The 23,423-nt window shown below is 41.5% G+C and overlaps 1 protein-coding gene across 4 annotated transcripts in view; it reads right to left on the bottom strand.

Annotated features, from left to right (window-relative positions):
* Window positions 1-23,423, bottom strand: part of Pou6f2 (POU class 6 homeobox 2) — a 576,195-nt gene that overhangs the window by 66,337 nt on the left and 486,435 nt on the right. For all 4 annotated transcript variants that reach the window (XM_063276739.1, XM_063276737.1, XM_063276738.1 and 1 more), the window contains one exon: window positions 1,269-1,475. In XM_063276739.1, coding sequence (XP_063132809.1) covers window positions 1,269-1,475 — 207 coding nt within the window. The remainder of the gene's footprint in view (window positions 1-1,268; window positions 1,476-23,423) is intronic.

Here is a 23,423-nt window from a genome sequence, read left to right as displayed (position 1 = left end):
TGGCATCTTCACTGCCATCAGCAGCTGAGGTGGCAATGGTATTATGACTGAATTATAACCTGCTGTATCCCAGACACAGGTCTGACCACTCTGCCCTTCACACACTTTCTTTGAGGTGGACACTAGTATTCCCATCCCATTTTATTTTTGCAAATGTGAAAACCTGAGCAGGAAGTTGGCATGTGACATCTTTAAGGTCACACAGAGATAGAACTCAGCCTTTCCAGTTTGAGTCGACACCCCATTCATAACTACCCCCAGCTTGTTCTATGCTTTTGCCATAGGAACTGCTCCCTGGTCCCTCAACATGTCATTTTCTTCACCTTTGTCCTATCTTTGTGCTACTGTTTTTACTCCTTGATGTTGTTAATTCATTTTCCTGCTCAGCTGCTACTCATCCCACTCTTCCCTGCTTTGTTTCAGAGCCTTCTCTGCTTTATTGGAGAAAGGGCTCTGCATATATGTGTTGGTGTCCCCGTATAACACCATAGACCCCTGGGTTAAAATGTATATCTCTATTTCTTAGCTAGCATTTAGATGAGTCTTGCTATAGACTATCAAAAATGCTAATTGAAGGAATAAACCAATCAAATCTCCATAAACACCAAGGACCACATCTTTCTTCTTTAATGCTACATGATCAACTTCTAGTGTAAAGACACAGGAAAAAGTTCAGTTGGTATTTGAATGACAAAGTAAGCTGTCACCAGAGTTTTAGTAAAATTACGGAGTAGATAAGCTGCCTATCTTTCACTTTTTCATTTATAGACAGCTGTTGTAGTAGCTTCAGTTTTGTGTTTAAAAACATTTTTCATTTATAGTTAAAGCATAAATAATCTTGGCTTCTTTTTGGCCCTATTAAAAAAACAGAAAATTGGGGTTGGGGATTTAGATCAGTGGTAGAGCACTTGCCTAGCAAGCCCAAGGCCCTGGGTTTGGTCCTCAGCTCCGGAAAACAAAACAAAACAAAACAAAATTAAGCATATTGGGTATAGATTAAGAAGAATACATTTTAAGTGACATTTGGTCACAGCGTCTGTTATAATTTAATGTGTTCCTGGTTTTAGATTAGGGGGCCATTCATGTTATTACTTATATTTGCTAAGAATGCGAAATAAATCTATGTGTTATCTTGTAAGTATTGCTACAGTAAGTTTAGTGAAAATAATAAATCTTTTTGTGATGCAAAATTTACTTTTATATTGACAGCAAAGAAGAGAAAGGAGGAGAGAAGACATATATTGGGCACCTTGGTGTGGGACCCTTACCTGCTGGCCTGGCTTGATGGGGGACAGGGTAATACCCTGGGTATTGATCACAGGCAAGATCTGGTTTCCGATGACCGTGGCAATGATTTGGCCCTGGGCATTGGTTAGGAGCTGGGGTGTGATAGGCTGTACTTGAAGGCCCTGAGTGCCACTTGCTGCTTGACTCGATGGCCCTGGGTTAGGCATCAGTGGAATGGTCCCAATAATCTGCAAGAGATAGGCCAGAATGTGAGGAGCCAGCTGAATTCAGGGTCTGATTGCACAGGACAAAGACTGCATTGTGCCTTTGTTGTGAAGAATGTTATGAGAAGCTCATTCACTATCTACAAGCAGGCCAGCATGGAGCAAATATTAGGGCATGAGCATTTACAGGAGAGAAAGCACTGCTTCCCCAAGGGAAGGGAAAATTACCTTACTTAAAAATAAAACCAGCAAAAATTTAATAAAACCAGCTATTGATAAAGAGATAAACATGCAGTTTCTGCCAAGGCTTTCTCTCAGAAACAGGAGAAATAGATTTCTTATACTTAAGGCATTTGTGGACTTGGGACACTGAATCTTCCTCACACCGAGGCTCTAGATGCCCTGAATCCAGGGGACTTCTCTTCCACAGTCTGTCTCTCATGTCCTCCATCCCTTTTCTCTGCCCTGTCCTGCTATCCTACTCAACCCCAAGATCTATGTCAGCATCTTGACCTCTGTACTCTGTAGGACTACTAGCCTCAAACAAGTATCCTGCCATGTATGTGGTTGAGAGACTAGACTCTGGAGACAGGAAGTTAGGATATCATTCCTAGCCAGGTCACCAAATAGCCACGTTTGACAAAGTGTGCCTCTCAAAGGTTAGTAAATAAATGGTTAAATTCTTTAGAGGTGATGCGACTATTGACCATTGAAATCAGAAAGATGAGACGTACAGCTTAAATGAAGTGTGTTAAACCAGAACCTAGTTGTCAGGGGTTTCACCATCTGTGTGTATGTAGGGTGTGAGCCTTAAGTATTAGGGGCTCAAGGCTCAATCAAAGGGGCAGGAGAGGGCCATTGCTTCCAATGACTTCTGTCATCAGTGAAAATTTTATGCAGGATGATGGTATGGGGCAAGTGGTAAGATATGCTTACTGTGAAAGAAGACGCCATGTCCAGAGTATGTACAGAATCTGAAAATGGAGACTGTACATTTCTAGGGACAAGTGTAATTTGCAAAACTTCCAACTGTGAGCTGTTTCTAAACATGAAACCTCAAGGGGTGTCATGAGGAATGGGTTTGGGATTGCTTCTGTTTAGTATACTAAGCCTTGCATTGCCAAGTTGCCACCAATGGCTGTTCCCCAGTTTTGAGCCAAGGTGACCTGGTCCATGACTTCACTGTCATGTGACATTCTTTTTTCATTCTGTCTTCTTACAAGACCTCTCTGAACTGAACTTGGAATTAGTCATGTCTCTCCCCCACAAATTAGACATGAGGGTGAAGAAGAACTCTGAAGTAATCTTTGAGAGAGGAGTTGTGACAAAGCTGGAACTGGTGTCCTTGAATGCTTGCTTTTTCATTTGACTCCTGAGTCCCACTACCTGGATGACACTGGATATTGGACTCCAGCTCTTGGGCAATGCTTTATATTTTCTACTGGATGATAAGCTCTCTGTGGACTTGTTCACAAATGATAGGGATTCCACTGCAAAGTACTCACACAGGGCTTTGAACATAAATGATTTTTTTGTGTGTGAATAGCTTTAGGATTCTGGGGTTCAGAATTCCAGATGCAAGTAGGACAATAGGAGAACCACCAGACTATAGTTCTTGGGAAGATGGCATTGAATAGCCCCCTTCCCGATCTGTCACTACTTCCAACACAGCAGTCCTAGGGGTAGCAAAAATGGAGAAGCTGTACAACTATCAGGTATCAGTCACATTTGACAGTGGATGCTGATGAAGGTCAGGCAATTATTGTGGAAGTGGTCAGCCACCCCTTAAGGAACTGTCAGGCATGTGGGTATCCTGAACAAGCATGTAGTGTCTGTCTCACAGGGACAGCAATGAACATGTCCCATCAGTGTAAGCAAGGTCAGGAGGAGTCTACATCAATAGATCATAATGCATAAGTACTTTATTGACAAGTGGTCCTACATTAGCCTAAAAGCCAGTTCCTGTGACCCGCACAGGCATTGTAAGAGAGACATGGGATTAGCCTCCTGTCCTTGACTATACTGGATATAGATGGTCTGCACAGTGAAAACTTGGCAATAGACCTTCCCACTCTGGCTGCCTCAAGTGTCTTAGGTCTTTGCCTCCCTACTCCATCTGATTGGCTGCAGAAGTTGGATGCATTTAAGTGAAGGGCTATGGATTCTATTTTTGGCAGAATGTCAGTGCATTTAGGAGCTTGTGGGAGTACGTAGCCTGAGAGAATGCCTCAGAGTAAGGCATGGGACATGACAGCTATAGAACACACAGTGATGAAAAGAGAGGCATCTAGCCCGGAGATGATTGACATGAGTATGTGCTGACTCTGTGGTAATGAGATGCACTTTCTGGGTGAAGGAAGAAATGGAAAGGCAAATGCAATTGGCTCACCAGCCTCTCGCCTAGGAGCAGCCTCACTCTCCAACACTGAGCTGCATCTAAAATGCTTGTCACTGTGTCTTCCCCACCTCTCCTTTCTTTTTACCTAGGTCTGAGTACAGATAAGACAACAGTAGTGTCAGAGCCAGAGGAATCCGAAATGGCCCAGCGGAAGGAGATGTTTAATAGAGCTTGGTTGTGAGGTGAGGGATGCGTGTAAAGTCAGGAAGTCTTTGGTGAAGTTATGTATTTCTTGGTTGTTATTGTCTTCCTTTCAGAGGCATGAGTATCATCATATCCACATGCCAAACACTTGTTGGTACATGTTGGGAACTTTGTAATAGACTCCAAGATATCAAAATACCCTGCTTTTTAAAAAAAATTTGCTCAAATTTGTTGACTGGTAGAGATGATCACACACTAGATTATCTAAAAATTATCTATTGAATTATTATGACTTTGATTTCCCCTAGCACTTTCATACATGTAATCAGAACACCTTCAAGTATGTTGTTCACAGAATAGCATACGGTGGTAATAGGAGCAGAGGCCCACACGTCTGAGACTTTCCATGCTCTTAATAGCTGTCCAGTTACTGAAGAAAATTGTATTTCAAATTAAGGGCCTTGTGAATTTAATTTGATGGTAGGAGGATTTCAACTCAAGAAGGAAATTAAAACCGAGTCTGGAAAGACTATAGAGAATCTTTAGTTTAGAGATGAAGACAGAAAATATATTTTTAAAATTTGCTTCTAAGGGAATTTGAATACATAGATTACAAAAACTAAGAATGTGCTCAGAAGTCCTGATGGAAGGGTTATTTTGCTACATAAACATGGCAATCAGGACATAACTCCCACTTACCCCATCCAATACTTGAAAGTAACACATATTATAAAGGACTCTGGCAGAGCAGCCTTCTATTAGCACTGGGTTGTGGGCCACAGAGGTTGCTGAATAGATGCAGGTGGGGCAGGGTGGGGTTAATGTGTTATCAAAGGCAAGGATTCCATTGGTCAAAGGAAGAAATGAGTACTAAATGAATAAGCAAGGGCTTCATGATGGAAAATGTCTATATCTATGCGGCATGTGTTCAAGAACATTGGGAATGAATGAATTATTTTAGACAAAGGTGGGGTTGGTTCAGGAAGACTACAGAAGATGCAGGACTGCGAAGTTCTAGTAGGGAAAAACCTACTAGAAGCTAGTGTATAGGTAAGGCATGGGAAAGGTGAGTTGATCAGTTTGGAGGCGAGAGAAGGTTGAGACCTATTAGCCTTGGAAGCTAAGATTCAGCTGAAGACTTATGTTAATTTTGGGGGAGATGGGGCAGTTCTGAGACAGGGTCTCAGTTGCACAGGCTGGCCTTGTACTTGTTATTTAACTAAATGTTGATGCTTACCCCAAACCTGATCATCCTGTCTTAACCTCCTGAGTATTGTGTGTGTCATCATGCTTGATGGTGAACAGGTTTCGTGGGGAGGAGGGCTGATATTGAGCCATTTCAGGCGTGAATATGACAATTAGGGCCAAATACTCTCAAGTGGTGAAAGGCTACAGACCAGATCAGTTGCTAGAATGCTACTGAAGTCACCCAAGTATGAAGTAAAATGCTTCAATAAGTCCTTAGCACAGAGGACGCTTGATTCATTGGCTTCCACTTCAAAGCACAAAGCGCAGCCTACTTCATGTCTAGCTTGCGACATTAGAAATTTTGAGTGAAGTTATTGCCCCATCAATCGCACAGCAAATAGCACAGGCATACATCGTTTGCAATGATCGTCTGTGTCGTTGCCCTGACTCTCCACCTGTAATGCCTCATCTCTGATGAATGCTTTAGCCAGGCTGAGGCCCATACTGGCATTATAATGATAATTTGTGACTTGAAAGAGTTCCTGTTTCTCTAGCAGGGGACTTACTTCTTTGTTGCTGTTATGTCTTCCTGACACATTCCTTGGAATGAGTTAAGAGCCTTAACTACAATTGGAGAATAAAGTTCATATGTAAGAGCAATTTGCAAATTCATCTGGAATAACAAAAAACCCAGGATAGCTAAAACTATCCTCAACAATAAAAGGACTTCAGGTGGAATCACTATTCCTGAACTCAAGCAGTATTACAGAGCAATAGTGATAAAAACTGCATGGTATTGGTACAGAGACAGACAGATAGACTAATGGAACAGAATTGAAGACCCAGAAATGAACCCATACACCTATGGGCACTTGATTTTTGACAAAGGAGCCAAAACCATCAAATGGAAAAAAAGATAGCATTTTCAGCAAATGGTGCTGGTTCAACTGGAGGTCAACATGTAGAAGAATGCAGATCGATCCATGCTTATCACCCTGTACAAAGCTTAAGTCCAAGTGGATCAAGGACCTCCACATCAAACCAGATACACTCAAACTAATAGAAGAAAAACTAGGGAAGCATCTGGAACACATGGGCACTGGAAAAAATTTCCTAAACAAAACACCAATGGCTTATGCTCTAAGATCAAGAATCGACAAATGGGATCTCATAAAACTGCAAAGCTTCTGTAAGGCAAAGGACACTGTGGTTAGGACAAAATGGCAACCAACAGATTGGGAAAAGATCTTTACCAATCCTACAACAGATAGAGGCCTTATATCCAAAATATACAAAGAACTCAAGAAGTTAGACCACAGGGAGACAAATAACCCTATTAAAAATGGGGTTCAGAGCCAAACAAAGAACTCACAGCTGAGGAATGCTGAATGGCTGAGAAACACCTAAAGAAATGTTCAACATCTTTAGTCATAAGGGAAATGCAAATCAAAACAACCCTGAGATTTCACCTCACACCAGTGAGAATGGCTAAGATCAAAAACTCAGGTGACAGGAGATGCTGGCGAGGATGCGGAGAAAGAGGAACACTCCTCCATTGTTGGTGGGATTGCAGACTGGTACAACCATTCTGGAAATCAGTCTGGAGGTTCCTCAGAAAATTGGACATTGAACTGCCTGAGGATCCAGCTATACCTCTCTTGGGCATATACCCAAAAGATGCCCCAACATATAAAAAAGACACGTGCTCCACTATGTTCATCGCAGCCTTATTTATAATAGCCAGAAAGAACCCAGATGCCCTTCAACAGAGGAATGGATACAGAAAATGTTGTACATCTACACAATGGAATATTACTCAGCTATCAAAAGCAATGGCTTTATGAAATTCGTAGGCAAATGGTTGGAACTGGAAAATATCATCCTGAGTGAGGTAACCCAATCACAGAAAAACACACATGGTATGCACTCATTGATAAGTGGCTATTAGCCCAAATGCTTCAATTACCCTAGATGCCTAGAACAAATGAAACTCAAGACGGATGATCAAAATGTGAATGCTTCACTCCTTCTTTAAAAGGGGAACAAGAATACCCGTGGCAGGGAAGAGAGAGGCAAAGATTAAAACAGACACAGAAGGAACACCCATTCAGAGCCTGCCCCACATGTGGCCCATACATATACGGCCATCCAATTAGACAAGATGGATGAAGCAAAGAAGTGCAGGCAGACAGGAGCCGGATGTAGATCACTCCTGAGAGACACAGCCAGAATACAGCAAATACAGAGGCGAATGCCAGCAGCAAACCACTGAACTGAGAATAGGACCCCCGTTGAAGGAAGTAGAGAAAGAACTGGAAGAGCTTGAAGGGGCTTGAGACCCCATATGTACAACAATGCCAAGCAACCAGAGCTTCCAGGGACTAAGCCACTACCTAAAGACTATACATGGACTGACCCTGGACTCTGACCTCATAGGTAGCAATTAATATCCTAGTAAGAGCACCAGTGGAAGGGGAAGCCCTGGGTCCTGCTAAGACTGAACCCCCAGTGAACTAGATTGTTGGGGGGAGGGTGGCAAGTGGGGGAGGATGGGGAGGGGAACACCCGTAAAGAAGGGGAGGGGGAGGGGCTAGGGGGATGTTTGCCCGGAAACCGGGAAAGGGAATAACACTCGAAATGTATATAAGAAATACTCAAGTTAATAAAAAAAAACCCACTCGTATGAACAGTGTTCATTGGCATACATAGTTTAGAGGATCCCTATTTCTGTAGTAAATATAGTGGTTTACATCCAACTGAGACTACCATTCATTCAGAAACAAACAATGCTGTCGTGAAGATTATTTCGCAATGGCAAATCTGGCAGTTAAAGACTTAGCTTTTCGGTCTATCATTTCAACACCCTCCTGCACATCAGTCTAACAGGTATTTACAGGGATGTGTTAGGTCTGAAAGTGAGGAAAGTGAGCAAATGAATACATTCACTGTTAACACACAGATGACATGGGCTGCAGTCTTTGGCTGGTGTCACAGAGGCCCAGGCACCCAGACAAGTCATCTGATGGGCCACATGTTGTTATAGTCTCTGATATGCAGTTAAACTCTGCCAAAGGAAAGTGATGGCAGATGTCATCTTGACAAGTAATTTTGTTGCCACAGCTTAAAAAAAGAAAGGGAAGCCTGTCAATGTTGTTCTCAGTGACTTCCTCAGGTCTGACAGTACATTAGCAGAGACACCTCCTTTCCAAATACTTGTGTCACCTCAGCAGTGTTTGGCCAAGTAGCTTTTGGGAATAGTGGCATCAATTTCTTCACACTTGGACAAGGAACTAAGATGCTTGTGAGGAGTGACCACTGAAGGGAGCAGCTGGCTGCTCCCCCATTCTTTCTTTCCTAGCTAAAGCAGTGTGTTTTCTTTTTCTATATGATGTATTTGTTCTAAACTCACTTTTATTCTAGGTTTAAAGCTAACCTTCTTGGCTGATTGGGATATTTATTCTAAAGGGAAAAGGAAATACCACTATTTTGCAACCAAAATTTATTTTCAGGATACGACAATCCAGGAGGTTCCCTCACTCCAATTTGGTCATGTTCAACATGGTGAAAAAGAGAGATGTAGACACCGAGAGGGAAAATCACACAGCAAAGAAAGGGAAGGGAAAAGTCAATGGCAGACACCGTGAACAGTGAATAGAGACACCGTGAACAGTGAACAGGACCATTTGTACACTGGCCTCCTGGAGTACTAGAAGTTCCTGTGGTCAAGAAGTCTGTGACTGATTCAAAATGTCTGTCATGGCAGTATGGCCAGAGGTGGTACTGCCATCGGCCAGGATCTCAGAACAAGTATATTAAACCGACTTGAAAGACACACACTCTAGTGAGAAGCTGCGAGAGATTCTACTTGAATGTGTTCACTCTAATACTTCTAGTGTGGATGTTGTAGTTACATTCCCATAATAATACTCTCCCACTTGGTCTCTTTAGCTATCAAAATTAAAACCCCATTGCATATTAAAAGGTTTGGCCATAAGTTTAGGAACCCAGAAACTCACAGACAAAATCATAGCACAGCACTGGGGGTATCAGGATCTGGAAACTAGCATTTTCTGTAACATTATGTTAAGAATGGTGTGCATAAAAGCAAATGCTGTTGATACAGCAAAACAGTGAAGACAATCATCTTTCCTAAATGTCTTAGAGACATGAAAAGTGAGTCTCTTAGTGAGTTTAAGACATACATAAAGGAAACAAATTCCTCACTGGCTAGGAGAGCTAGTAAGCGACTTGGCCTCTCACAGTCTCAGTCTACTCCTCTGTAAAGTGGGAATAATCACTGCATAATGTCATAAAATAATGTGTAAGGCACTCAGCATGGCTTTGTGTTGCTTGCAGTGTTCATTCAGAAATCACTTTTGCTTATGTTCTTGTGTGCAGGTCCCATGCATTTTCACGAGGCTGCAAACCACTTTTGACGTTTTTATTTTGAGACAATATATACATATCCTAGATCGACTGTGAAATTTCAATCTTTCTGCCTCTGTTCTTGAGTGTTGTGATTACAGATGTATGCCACCACATGTAGCCTTCGAATCTTTTTCAATACCATAAATCACCGTTAAAATAGTTCACTATTAAAAATGGAAAATAATAGCAGAGCACAAAGTATACCAAAACATTTCCTGTCGTAGAATTCTGAGCTGGGGGTTTCCGCGTAGGTATGACAAAGATGTGTTTCATAGGAAAGACCTGACTCCATGCTGAATACACGGAGAAGGCTTCTGCAAAGTTCTTAGACAGCTTCCGAACAAGAACTCCACCATGAGATTAGACATAGAGAACTCTGAAGTTCTGTGTGTTCTTCTCAAGCCCAGAATGGCCTCGAGTTTTCTCCTTACCCCAAGGTTAAAGCATTTGAGTGAACTTTCACCTTTTAAATTTAGACACTCTAGCTCCTACAGATTTTGAAATGAGAGGAGACAGGAAAAGAGGAGTAAGGCAGGTGGAGGGAGGGGATAGAGTGTGCATATTCCATGTCACTGTCAGGAGATGCCCGTCCACTACTGGAGGGAGGCAGGATGTGCACTTCTCTAGACTTAATTGCATAGTCAGGGCCATTTCAAACTTTGTGCTAGAGCCCCGTTGTAGCATAAGCTGTGTGTGTGTGTGTGTGTGTGTGTGTGTGTGTGTGTGTGTGCGCGCACACACAATTTCACCCTCAGCAGGTGGGAATTTTTTTAATTAAAGAAATTAAGATGCACCATAAAATTTGTGTCTACACACACACACACACACACACACACACACACACACACACGTCTGTGATTATGAGACTTACTATCTTTTATTTGGATTCTACAATCAAGGAGTAAGAAAAACTGATAGAAAAAAATCTATCTAATCTAATGATGAAGTTAAACTTAAATCAATGACGTCATTATATTCGAGTCAGAAACAAGGAATCATTGTAAGCCTTTGTGCTCTATTCTTAGCATGAATGGTGGCTAGAAGCCAGTGCCCAAGAAATAAGCTTTTCTGAACAAAATATTGATGCCCACTGTTTTTGAATTGTATCTGATGAATACCTGCCCTGCACTGAACAGCACATTGGCAAAATTTGTACTTTAAGGAGTTCATGGTTTTCCCCATGCTGCTGGATTCTAGAAGTTTTACTCATCTAGAAAGTAAGACAGTGAAGTCAGGAGATGAGGGGACAATTTTGCAAGACATCACCACCTCTGTTATCAAAGTTCAGTGAGGCATTTCTACAAAGCATCTGCCTGACAGGTCACAGTGCAGCTTATTCAATGTGGTGGTATTTGGAGGTGAGGTCTTCAGGCAGGAGAGAGGTTAAGATGGTGGACTCCTCACCAATAGAACTTATAAAGGGACTCTTATCTCTAGAATCCTAATTGGGTTTTTAAAGTGCACTTTAGTTCATAGTTACGTATTACAAGGGGCAAAGGTGATACCCCCCCCAAAGCAAGAGGATTCCTTTGAGCTGTGTGGCTTTGGATTTAATTTCTACCTCCCTACACTATGTTACTTTGATTATTTATTTGATAATGGTTAGGTTGGAGAATACAGAACTATGTACAGAGTTGGGCTAACATTTTCATGTCAGATAGTCTTAAGTGGTAACATTTTCTTTACACGTATTCTGGTGAATGAGTTGAACTGTTTGTGACCAGATGTTGACAAATTCTTAATGATAATCAGAAACATTTTTTTCTTCACGGATTCTGCTTTTAGCCAGTCTACAAATTAAACTATGGATGTTTTTCATTTTTTCCAGTTCTGGTCAAACATATTTTCTGTTTCCCTTTCAAAGAGCATCACTGCTACAGTGAAGCCATCACTTTGCAGGACCACTTTTTGTCAGCCAGGTAACTGGCTTTCCCTAAGACTTTAAATTTTAATACTAGCCTGCAAAAAACCCACCACCAACAGCAAAAACTTAGAATTAGGGAAAGAATTTCGGTTTCTATTTGCTGCTGCCAGGTTAAGTGACTAAATCAGACTTAAGCTATTTATTGCTTGGAAGAACACCTTGATTCATAGCCAGGAAACATCCTCCAACAAAGCCTTCCGTCTAAGAACTATTTTACATTTCATCCAAAAAGGAGAAAGATATAACCATAGCAGCAAACAAACAAAAACAAAAAATTAAAACAAAAAAAAACAGTAAAAAACAAACACAAAAACACCCTCACAGCCAATGAACCAACCAACCAACCAACCAACCAACCAACCAACCAACGGAAAATACAACAGGGATCAATGATCTCCAATATTTGTAGTTTACCCTTCATTGAAATAGGCCCACATTCAATGGGAAGAGGTACAGAGAATGTTTGGCAATTGCTCAAGAAAGGTCTATGCATATTTAGTACCTCCTGGTTCTGTGTTTATACCCAGTGAATGCATCAGGCTGCAAAGCTGAATTTAAATGAGGTTAACAACAAAACAAGCCTCCAAGGGAAAGCAAAGGTGGAGAGGGATGCTCAGTTAAAGACCCGTCTATCACAACCCAGGTCCATGCGTCTAGGATGATTCATGTATTTTTTGTGAAGAAAATGTCCATTGATGTGGCAAAATTAAATGCATTTTGATACCTGCATGTGATGCGTATCTATCTGCTCAATCAGAAACAAGTTGTCCTCATCATTCTACCACATATTACTTTTTCAATTTCCTGTTAGTAATGTTTCCTTAATGTTCTTGAGGGTAAGACCGCAGAATTTCTCATTTCTCACAACAAAGACTGAGACTCGTTAGAATTATGCTGATGAGTTCCTCTCATAAAATTCCAAAAACTCATTTTCATAGGTGGCCAGTCTTCAACCAAATCCCCACTGATCAGACAGTTGTTGACAAAAGTCAAGGAGGGTGAGCTGTGCTCTGTGACATTTCAGAGTTGTCGTATCTCTATTTTAAATGTCCCTCAAAGCCATACACATTTAAGTCCTGTCGTCCTTCATAAATCATCTAGGTTCTTCATTGTGGGAACAGGTGCTAAGTTTACAAAGCGATGCCTTGGCATCTCATCTCCAAAGTCAGGGTGAGTTTTCGGAGTCCGGGTCCCAGTGTTCCATTTTGTGTTTATTTAAGTAAATTTTACACCGTGTTATAGATATGAGCATCCCATTTTCTCGAAGATGCCATCCTTCATATTAAAGACTAAAGAGTTACTTTATAGCTAAATATTGAAAAGATTCTCACCATTCAGAGTCTTCCATTTTAACTTGTAGTTTCTCAAGTTCCTTGTACATTGAAAGGCAGAGTCTGTGCAGGGCATCCTTTAGGTCTCCTCATTTCTGTTATGTGAGAAGGCTGCCTAAAATGGCTTAAAGATACAACGAAGGAGGAGGGGACCAGAGAAAAACAAGAGTGCTTAAAGCCACCTAGTGGCTGATAAGCCCCTCTGGCCCTGCCTTTTGTTTAAATTGAGTACATCTTGTTAGGAAAAAAACCATATGGTATTAGGGGGCAGGCCAGACATCTCCTAGCCTGGAGCTGCTGTTAATCTTGAGAAAATAGGATTTCCCATCACGCTCATCATGTGAGTAGTAGATTCTGTATTGCCACGCTGGCTTTTTCTGCATGTTGGAAGGACATGGCTTCATGGCAGGTGTGGCCAAAGGAAAAGTGTTCAGGACATGCTTGAGACTCAAATAGCTCACTCTATGAGGCCTAAGTGTTTAACCACCTGTATTGTGTTCACACACAATACTAGCCGTACAATTTTAAAAGAAGCTAACGGAAGGTAAGTAACTGAAAACAGTCATTTTTAATTGACATGGGAATACTGGCTGGTGTTTAAAAACATTTTCATATAAAACATTAATAGTTTCAGTGGGCCTTGCTTGAGATCAGCTGACTGAAGGGGATTAAGTATACATACACGATATTATGGGATCCTTCCTATAGTAAGGCACAGTATTAGGTATGTAGAAAGCTTATGCTGACAGCAGCTTTGCTCAAGAAAATCTGAGCTTTGAAGCAGCCAGATTTGGGTTTCTGTCTAGGCTTTCTTATTCACTGTGTGGCTCTGGAAAGCTGAGTAACTTTCCTAAGCTTCCAGTCTATCCATCAGCTGTGAACTGGTATAAGTCAAGAGCATAGTGAGCATGAAATGAAATACTGAATCGACGCAAAATGCTTACTGAAGAGTATATTAGCATACATGAAATATGATCCAGGCCACGGACGCTATTACTCTCTATGTTCGCTGTGTGCCAGGTAGTGGTCTTGGCTCTTGAGATGCACTAAAAGGAAAGCAAGAAGCTTCCAATTGCTGATAGAGCATGTGACAAGGAGCATCGTGAGACAAAACTGAGCTTGGTCCCTTCATTCTCACAGGGTGACCTTGGGAGCTCTCCATCCACCTGTACAATGGCAATGCAGTTGTGGGAAAGATGACATGATTAGGACATGCTGAGGGCTGCTAAGTACCTGTTGGCACTTAGTGCTCTGTAAGTGGCCACCACATGCTAATTTTATCTTTGTTGCTAATAGTGACCCTCTTAACCTTTAGGGAACATTTTATTTCAGAGAAGAGAAATCTAGCTGAGGGAAATGAACCTTGCCTGGCCTCTGGGGTTTGTTGGAATAGAGCCAGAGCTGAGGTCTCTGCCTGTCTGACTTGAGAACCTGAGCTTTTAGCCCTGGAGTCCCTTCCTAGAGATTCCAGGCATTGGTAGCCATGTCACTTCAGAGAGGGTCTGGGTTATTGTCACTATTGGCAGGCATCTCATCCAGGTAGGATGCCATGTTCTCTTCTTGTGCATCTGTGCATTACTTAATGCCACTTGCCTAGGTGTAAAGCTGCACTTGTGAGTACTGACTGTGCCTCATGCAGTATTCTTAATGATCCAGCTTGTAAGGGTCAACTTTTACTGTTATTCAAGACGACAAAAGTTAGGTGAGGAAACCAAGAGAAATTGGAAGCTAATGCTTTGAATCTGATGGTGTTGCATAGAGGCTTGGTTTGGACTTGGTCTGAGTTGTGACATCTCCATTCTTCTCTGCCTCTTACCTACTCATTTCTCTCTTATTGGCCTTGCCAGTTGATGACTTCTGACGTCTTTATGAGTACTAGCCAGCTCATGGGCCAACAAAAATGTAGGGTGCATGTTTGGTTTGAAGAATATTTACTTCAATGGTGGCTATATCTCATATGTGAGTTTAATGTCCTGTCCTATCTTGTAATGTTCCAGTCATAATGATAGTCTGAAGATGGGGTTAATGGTGTTCTAGTAAAGCTGACTCAGCGTTCACTTCTTTCTCTCTCCCAACCCCAATTCAAATCAAGCTTATTTTTGATTTTATAATAAAACAATGAATAAATAACTTCAGTTCTCATCCCTCATTTTTGCTAAAATCCAAATATTAGGAAGGCAGCTAATATCCATTCCAGTATATAGTTTCCCAACACTAGGCTAAGTAGACTGTCCATCAAATAAATAACACAGTTTCTCAATTGTAATATTCCTTATGCTACCAAATTTTAGTTATAAAGCTTAGTACTAAAAATATTTTGAAAAATCAGTGTATCTCTAACAATTGATATATTTGTCTAATGTGATATTTTACTACTATACCCTCTCAAAAATGTATCGCCTGACTTTAGGTGCAATTTAAATCAATGGTTTCTTAGACACAAGAATACGGTGGTACATATTTCTGTTTTTCTTCAAAAGTCTTACTTCATTGGAGGAATGGGTTTCTGGAGGGAAGATCTGGAAACATGAGGTATCTTAACAAGCTTTGAGCTTAACCAATTCTATCCTTATTTTGTGTTTTGGAGTACTAGCTGCCGTACGGTGTCCTACTGAGCTCGGGGAAGCTAACATGAAAAGCATCTGTGTTGTTGGGTGGTCATCTATGTGTGGTGCACACCTGCTTTTCTTTGTCCATGGTTAGAAGGCCTTGCTGGGAGGTCTCCTAGGTCCTGACACTTTGAGTCCGCTTTCCTCTGGCATTGTTGGTGTAGATCTGAAATAGACTTTAAATCTGTCACATTGCTCTAGAGACTTCCCTGAAAACACCTCTTCTGTTCCTTTGATGAGCAATAATAAAACTGGTACGCATATGAATTAGAATACCTAGCGTCTATTTGGTAAAATATATTTATCTTCAGGTTTCAGGTGTGTGTATAGATACACCTTCAGGAGTACTCTGGGAGACTTTTGTTAGGGTTTGTCCTATGTGTTGTGTAACCAATTTGCTGTAATTGGTTCTTCTCCATTAATTCCTGGTTGATCAATATGGCTGGGGCTTATGAGTGGGCAGAGAAGATAGAAAGGTGGAACTTAGAATTGAGGAGGGTTTTAAGAGAGACCACAGGGGAGAAGAGAGTAGAGAGAATGAGAAGAAGGTTTCCATTACATCTAATGGTAGATGGGCCAGGAGTACATGGCCAAGAGTTCATCCTAAGTACAGACTGATGGGACAGAAACAGCCCGGGAGACATCAGATTGGCAAATGATGGGCATTTGCGTGGGTTTTAACAGGTGGAAGGATTAGAATGGCTCAGAACCTGCCCAGCATAGTGCTTATAGCTTAGTAATAAATTGTAGTGTTTCCATGTTGTTTGCTTGTGGGGGGAAGTAGGGAAGAAACCCCCAATAGATATTTAGAAGTAAAAGGGGTGTAGCGATCCTTCAGAGCAATAATTTCTTTCAATGGACTGTAGGGAAAGAAACACACCCCCTTTTTAATGTAGACATTAAGGTTCTGTGGTTTTAAGTTGTTCACATAGCATCTGGGAGAGCACCCAGGCCTTCCAGCCAGAGAAACTCAGGGTGGTACAGGAGCGCAACAGTGGGCACTGGGTTCAGATCTCAGCCCTGCTACTTATCTAAGATGTTGACCTGGGAAGTTGTATTTTCCTGAACTCTTAGAGACTGTGCACATCTGTACAGATGAGACTATCAAAGCCTTCCATGACATCTCACAGTGCATTACTAATGGCCCCAGATCGGAACTCAGTAGGGTAGACATTCTCTCTCTCTCTCTCTCTCTCTCTCTCTCTCTCTCTCTCTGATATCACTTGACCTAAAGGAGCATGTGGCTAAAATCCAGCAGTCCAAGATGCTTTAAAGAGCTCTGTGTCCTCAAATGAGCCACGTGATTAATCCTTAGGGACAAACAGCATTTTCCCGCCAGGGTAAATAAACTGACACGGGTGTCTGCTGAGCAGGAAACACCTTTATTTTCATTCATTTCTTTTTAATGTTAAGCAGGGCAGCCCTGATCAGCTCCTTGGTGCTGTAAATAGCATCCTCTAGCTGATTAGCTGTTTAGAATTATAGATGCTAATTGGGTAGCTACAGGAATTAACTGGCCTCAAAAGAATGTACGAGTTTTATTCAGTAATCTACAGGGGAGACCAATTCCCTGTTCCCATGAAAACAAAAGTTTATGAAGTACAGTACAACCATAGTTGGCAGTGGCCAGAGCTAAGAAAGAAACAGAGAGCTCAACATCCTGCTTTAGGTAGCAAAGACCTGATACTCTCTTGCTAGGTCTTCGGGGTAAATTCTACAAAGGTAGTTTTTACTGTATATTATTGCTAACCTCCCTTATTAAGTAGTGTTTGCTCTGCTAGGGGTGGAGACTAAAAAGAAAGACACCAGAGGGGACTTTTTAAAATTCTTTAATTCGATGGGCCTCTGTGCTGATAAGTATTTGATATCAGATATGGAGGGGGAAGAGGGTGGAAAAAGGGAGGCTGGTGTTGGAGTAGCATTGGGTGGCTAGAGCTGAAACCATTCTTACCACAGCTGAGTCCAGAGTCCGCAATAGAACCACCTGTAACCACCCCTCCCTCAGAACCCAGCATCCACTGAGTCACTGCACACCAGGGTTAAGAAACACAACTTTCATCTGAGTTCTGGATGGTAAGGATTCAGTATCGGCTGTGCTCCATCGGCTGGCTTTCTGGTTCCACCTCTGATCTGTCTTTGCAGGTTGTAAAGTCCAAAGAAAGTTTGCTTTGAGGTAGGCAGACATTGGTTTGCCAGTGATTTACATGTTATGAGTCCCTGGAAATCCTTGAAACAGTTTGAGACCCTTTGTTCTTACAAAGGGGATAAGACAACAAACTGGAAGTCACAGCAAAACTGTGGTGGTAAGGGCGACATCTCCTCACATGAAGGAGTCCTGCTTTCAAAAGGCACTTAAAAAAAAAGCAAAAAACAAACAAACAAACAAACAAACAAAAAAAAAAACCATGGATAGTTGTGAGAACTGCAGGCAGCAACCTTCTGCTAAAGCACACACATAGATTTTATTAACTGTTAGTTGGGGAATTAAGGGTTAAGAAAGTTCGAACCTCAATTCCCTAGTGAATGCCAGGGTGTTGAGGTGGGAGTGGGTGGGCAGGAGAGCATCCTCATAGAAGCAGAGGGAGGAAGGATGGGAAAGGGGGGACCTGGAAAGTGGATAACATTTGAAATGTAAATACATAAAATATCCATTAAAAAAGCCTGCAGCCTAGTGGCCTTGACTCTGCTAACTTCTTTGAACCTAGCAGGTCACTATAGCCCAGAATTGGTCAAGACTGCTGCACTGTGGTCTTGATGCCAAGGCTTCTCATTTGCAGACCATTTTGTGGGACTGTGAAGGGAGCACTTAGGGAAACAGCACTGAAATGAGGCAATAAAGCCCTTAACTGGGCTCGGAGGGCAGATTTGCTGTGTTAGTAAACGGATTGAGGTGGCTGATTATTATTTTATCTTTATCACCAAGAAGAAGCCAGGGTAATATTCTTAGAATGCTACCAACCCCACGAAGATACATTTCCTGCTCTCCAGAGAGTTTTGAAAAAAAGTCCACTAAAAATGATAATTGAAACCCAGTTCATTCAATTATTATTACACATTAAAACCTTCTCTTGTGACATGTGCAAATGGGGGAAATAAAGATTTTGTTAGACCTATATTTATATTTATGAGAAAACACATAGACGTCAACTCTGAACTTTCCACACAATGTTTGATCCTTATTTAAACACATTGTCTAAATAGATAATGCCAATAAATGTAGTTTTAAAAAATAGTAGCACTTTATGCATTTTTTGTTTTTAAATTGATATTTTGTGGTGAAACCATACAATTTTTCAGATAACTATTATAGTGACCACCCTGGAAATGGAGGGGAGGATGTGCTTTTTGTCTGGAGTTTCTGTATTCTTTTGAAAATAATGAAGAGAACTGAGGCTGGAATAAAAAAATGTAAAGGTGTTTGTGTTGTTTTGGAAAAATTATATTTCCTATATTTACTGGATATTTGGTTAGTGGTTAAGTCACTGGGAAGTCCGGTGTGGTCTGGTTGGTTGATATTGTTGGTCTTCCTATGGGGTTGCAAACCCCTTCAGATGCTTCATTCCTAACTCCTCCATCCTCCTCTAACTGCTCCACTGGGGTCCCTGTGCTCAGTCCAATGTTTAACTGCAAGCGTCCTCATCTGTATCAGTAAGGCTCTAGCAGAGCCTCTCAGGAGACATCCATACCAGGCTCCTATCAGCAAGAACTTGTTAGTACCAGCAATAGTGACTGGGTTTGGTGGCTGCATATAGGATAGATCCCCAGGTGGGGCAGTCTCTGGATGGCCTTTCCTTCAGTCTCTGCTCTACTCTTTGTCCCTGTATTTCCTCCCAGGAGTATTTTGTTTCCCCTTCTAAGAAGGACTGAAACACCCACATTTTGGTCTTCTTCTTGAACTTCATATGGTCTGTGAATTGTATCTTTTATATTCCAAGCTTTTGGGCTAATATCCACTTAGCAGTGAGTGCATACCATGTGTTTTCTTTTGGGACTGGGTTACTTCACTCGGGATGTTTTCTAATTATATTTGTTTTGTGTGCTTCACTATTAAGAAATGAAGTAAAAGACACTATGTGGGATACCCCAGATACCCCATCACGGGCTTGCCCGGGTCGAATAGGCCCTGAGGCTTATTCAAAATCAGAACCACACATTATTCCTTCATTTTCTGCAGGACTGGAAAACTTCCACAGACTGCGCCGTTGTGGCTTTGGAGTACTTTAGACAGATTGCCTAAGATTCCAGAAGGATCGTCAGCTATCGAATTACTTATCGCTCAACCTTGTGGCTGAGATTAGCATTTATTATAACTTCAATGAGTTGATCTTAGGGAGTCTCATCTTTCCATTTAAATTATGAGCTAATATCCACTTTTGCAACCTAATATAAGGTCAGTTTCTGGGTTTTGATTTTAAAGGAATAGCTGTAATTTATTAAATGGCTTATTTTTCTTTTACTGTTGGAAAAGAAATCCAGAAAATTATATAACCTACATGAGGCCATTCTGTTGATGACTAGGAATGTTTATGTTTCAACGAAAACTTAGGTTTTCAGTATGCTACTGCTCAGAAGGTGTCATTCAGCTCGTGATTAGAACTCAGAGGACCTCGCATGGAGTGCAGTTCTTCAGCTGCCCATCTTTATAGAGCTAACCTGCCGGGGTCTAAGGGCACGGTCAGAAGTACTCGTGCCTCCCCACCTACCATAGGGCTTGAAATAAAGCTGTCCCCACAATGTTCCACTCAGTGAGGGTTGCCCTTCGTGCAGCAACCTGTTCCAGTCACAGTCCTCAGGAGGCAGCTTTTAGCCCACATAGAGCATAGAAATTCTCTTTATATCAAGCAAGCTTTGCTTCTCTTCTTTAGTTGTATAAAAGCTTGCTTATTTCTGAGTAACCCATGTGGGCTGTGTGGGTACCCTTTTTTGTTCTTTTTAAAAACTGATGAGAAAAGGTCACCAGGTGTGGCCATATAAACCTGTAATCTCAGCACTTGGGAGTTGGAGGCAGGGGTAACTCTACTTTAAAAGAAAAGATAACATCGTTTAGTTGCTTTTGTGTTTTGCATGCTTGGCTCTTTAAAGAACAAAGATGGGTGTCTGAGTTCACTAGTTTTCACCTCTCAAAGATTTAGAGTGGTGAAGGACCTGATTCCATCAGGAAACGACCATGAGCTTCAGTAAAAGTGTAAAATGCTTTCCTTAACCTTAGAATAAAGCAAAATTTCATTTTGTTTTCCTTTCTGTAATAATGCCAATAAGGAGATATTGCCACAGATATGGGGAAGCAGTTTTGTAACTGAAGAAATTGATGATAAATTTGCTTGCCAATTTCTTCAACACTATTAGGAGCACGCATGGGGACCTTCACTCTCCACCTCTGGTGCTGTTCTGAGAAAGGTTGAGGTACCCTAAGATGACTTAACATCCCACTGCTGAGATTCACACAAAACTTTCATCCATGCGCCAAAGGAAAACATTCACCTTCATTAACAGACAGCATTTACTGAACATTAGCTCTGAGAGATGACTGTGTGATCAACATCATTCTAAGTACTTTAAGCCAATGAGACGATGCACTTTTCAGAAGAGAAATCATGACACAAAGAGAATAAGGGGTTCCTCTGAGGCATCCTAGCTAACGAACGTCAGCCTGGCCGCCTGCCCTTCCTGCCTGTCTGTACGCCATACTACTGCCTCTTGCTAGCATCCAAATAAAAATCATGATGAGCAATGGTGATGATACTTACGGCATTGTTCATTAAATGTTTAGTTGTATGCTCAAGTGCCCAGGAGATATTTTTAAGACTGGCGTTCAGTTAATTCTCATAACCAAGGGACTGGTGTGTGTGTGTGTGTGTGTGTGTGTGTGTGTGTGTGTGTGTGTGTGTGTGTGTGTGTAGCCTCGGGTGCTATTCATCAGGAGCTGCCTATTTGCTTTTTTGGACCCAGGGTTCCATGATTATTAGGCTAGGCTGTCCAGGAGCCAGCCAGGGACCCTCAGGTCTCCACCTCTCCAATGCTGGGATTGCAAGGGTGTTCTGTCACACCCGAATTTAACAGGGATCCTGGAGAGCAAATTCAGGTCCTCACTCTTGAATGTGAGCACCTTACCAATGAGCCATCTTCCTAGTCTAGCACTTGTCTAGATTTTATTGTCCATATACTCTAATGAGAAAAGTGAGTCTCAGGGGGCTAAAGAATTGGCTCAGATCACATTTGGAATTAAATCTACCCCTTCAACTTTTTCTTTTTTTTCCTTTCCAGGAAGTAAAGAGAACTGTAATGATCTTGGCAGTGCAGCGCTAATGCCAATGTTCTGCTTACTGGTTTACTAGTTACCTTTTCACCTAGAAGGAAAGTTCAAACCTCTTAGTATCCCTGGGTGGCACCGGTACTTTGTGGTTTTAGATTGCTGTGTCTGTTAAATTTATAACTGTAGTGACCACTCTATCCTTTGAATTCATAGTTATGATAGGGCAAAGTAAAAAAAGTATGAAAATGGAGGAACACTTTCTTTTGTTGTGATTAGAGGCTGGGGTGTGGGTGGGGACAAAAGGACAGAAAAGATTCTTCAACACATCCAAGGCAGGAAGGTGAAACAGCAAGACCTAGGTGGTGACGTTTCTTGCTATTGAGACCCAAAGACCAAAGTTTGAGCATAGGGAAGAGGCTGATCCTGCAGGCACAGTGTGCATAGAGACTCCTTGAAGGTTATGAGTAGGCTTGGGTAAGCTAAGCGTGGGAAACCAGATAGAATTGGTACCTAAAGTTACCTGTGTGTAGGCTTGAAGGCTCATTTAGGTCTCTTAAACCCTGTCTTTGGTCCATAGGGTGTAGAGAGGCTCTTAGGAAGTGGGGACAAGGATAACCACTTTGGGTGATGATGCCCCTCCTTGATGGTTTCTGTGTAGAACAAACCTTCTCATCTGTCCATGTGACTATCAATAAGTCCCACTTCTCAAACTTAGCTTTAACTTCAGTATTAATGCCATTACTCTTGGATACACTTCTAAATACAAGAAAGGACGGGTGCCAAGAACTCCAATAAGGATGTTTCTAAATATTCAAAGAGTTTATTCTTCAAGTCTCTTTGGGAAATCTCTGTGGACTTCTAAGAAGCTAACATGGACTGAGTGCTGCAGTTTTAGGCAGGGTATGTTAAGCAAGGGGAATTGTACTAACCTGGTTCCAATATTTTTTTCTTTTGTATCACAGTAACAGAAGACAAAAACTACATATACCTAATGATTTTTCGTCCCTTTTAAGGTAGTTGATGTTCACTTTAGGATATATGTCTACTCTAAATACAAATAAATGACCCTTATACAACTTGTAAACAATAAAAGATTAATTATAATTAACTGATTCACTGTCTACGTAACCCTATGAGTATTCAACTTGGTATTCTTGCTGTTACAGAGATTCCAGGGCTTAGGGTGTCAAAGGTGGAAATTCTGGTCCCTAAGAAGTTTCCACTGGCACCTCAGCTACCAAAGCATTTGAAACGAAAGCATCAAGTAGTCCCTTGCAAGCCTTAAAGTAGTTCTCCTTGTGGGGAGCATAATAGTACATTCACTTGGATGGCAGAACAGAAAAATCAGAGGGAAATACCTCTCTGTAGACAGATTTGGTTTTGCTCTTCAACTTGTAATATTTACATCTCGAGGTTGTTTCATTTCTGGGTGTAGCTTTAGGAAGCTGCTTCCAGCATGGGCCTGAAGTATGGGTGAGTTATAGATATTAAAACCAACCTTTCCTCTACCCCAATACCCACAGCCTTCCAGAAATCTTAATATGCTTTTGAGAGCCTCGATGTAGAGCTGGCTGCATAAAATGATCCTTTGATGAAAAGGAATTGGAACAAGGGTTAAAGCAGACATTGAGAGGTTACTGTAGAGGGCACAGTGTTCATACAACCCTCCTTTAATATGTGTGGTGTGCACCTGTGAT

Source organism: Rattus norvegicus, chromosome 17 (genome assembly GCF_036323735.1).
Source record: "Rattus norvegicus strain BN/NHsdMcwi chromosome 17, GRCr8, whole genome shotgun sequence".
Classification (NCBI taxonomy): domain Eukaryota; kingdom Metazoa; phylum Chordata; class Mammalia; order Rodentia; family Muridae; genus Rattus; species Rattus norvegicus.
Note: the sequence above shows the minus strand (reverse complement) of the source record. Positions and strands in the feature narration are given on the sequence as shown.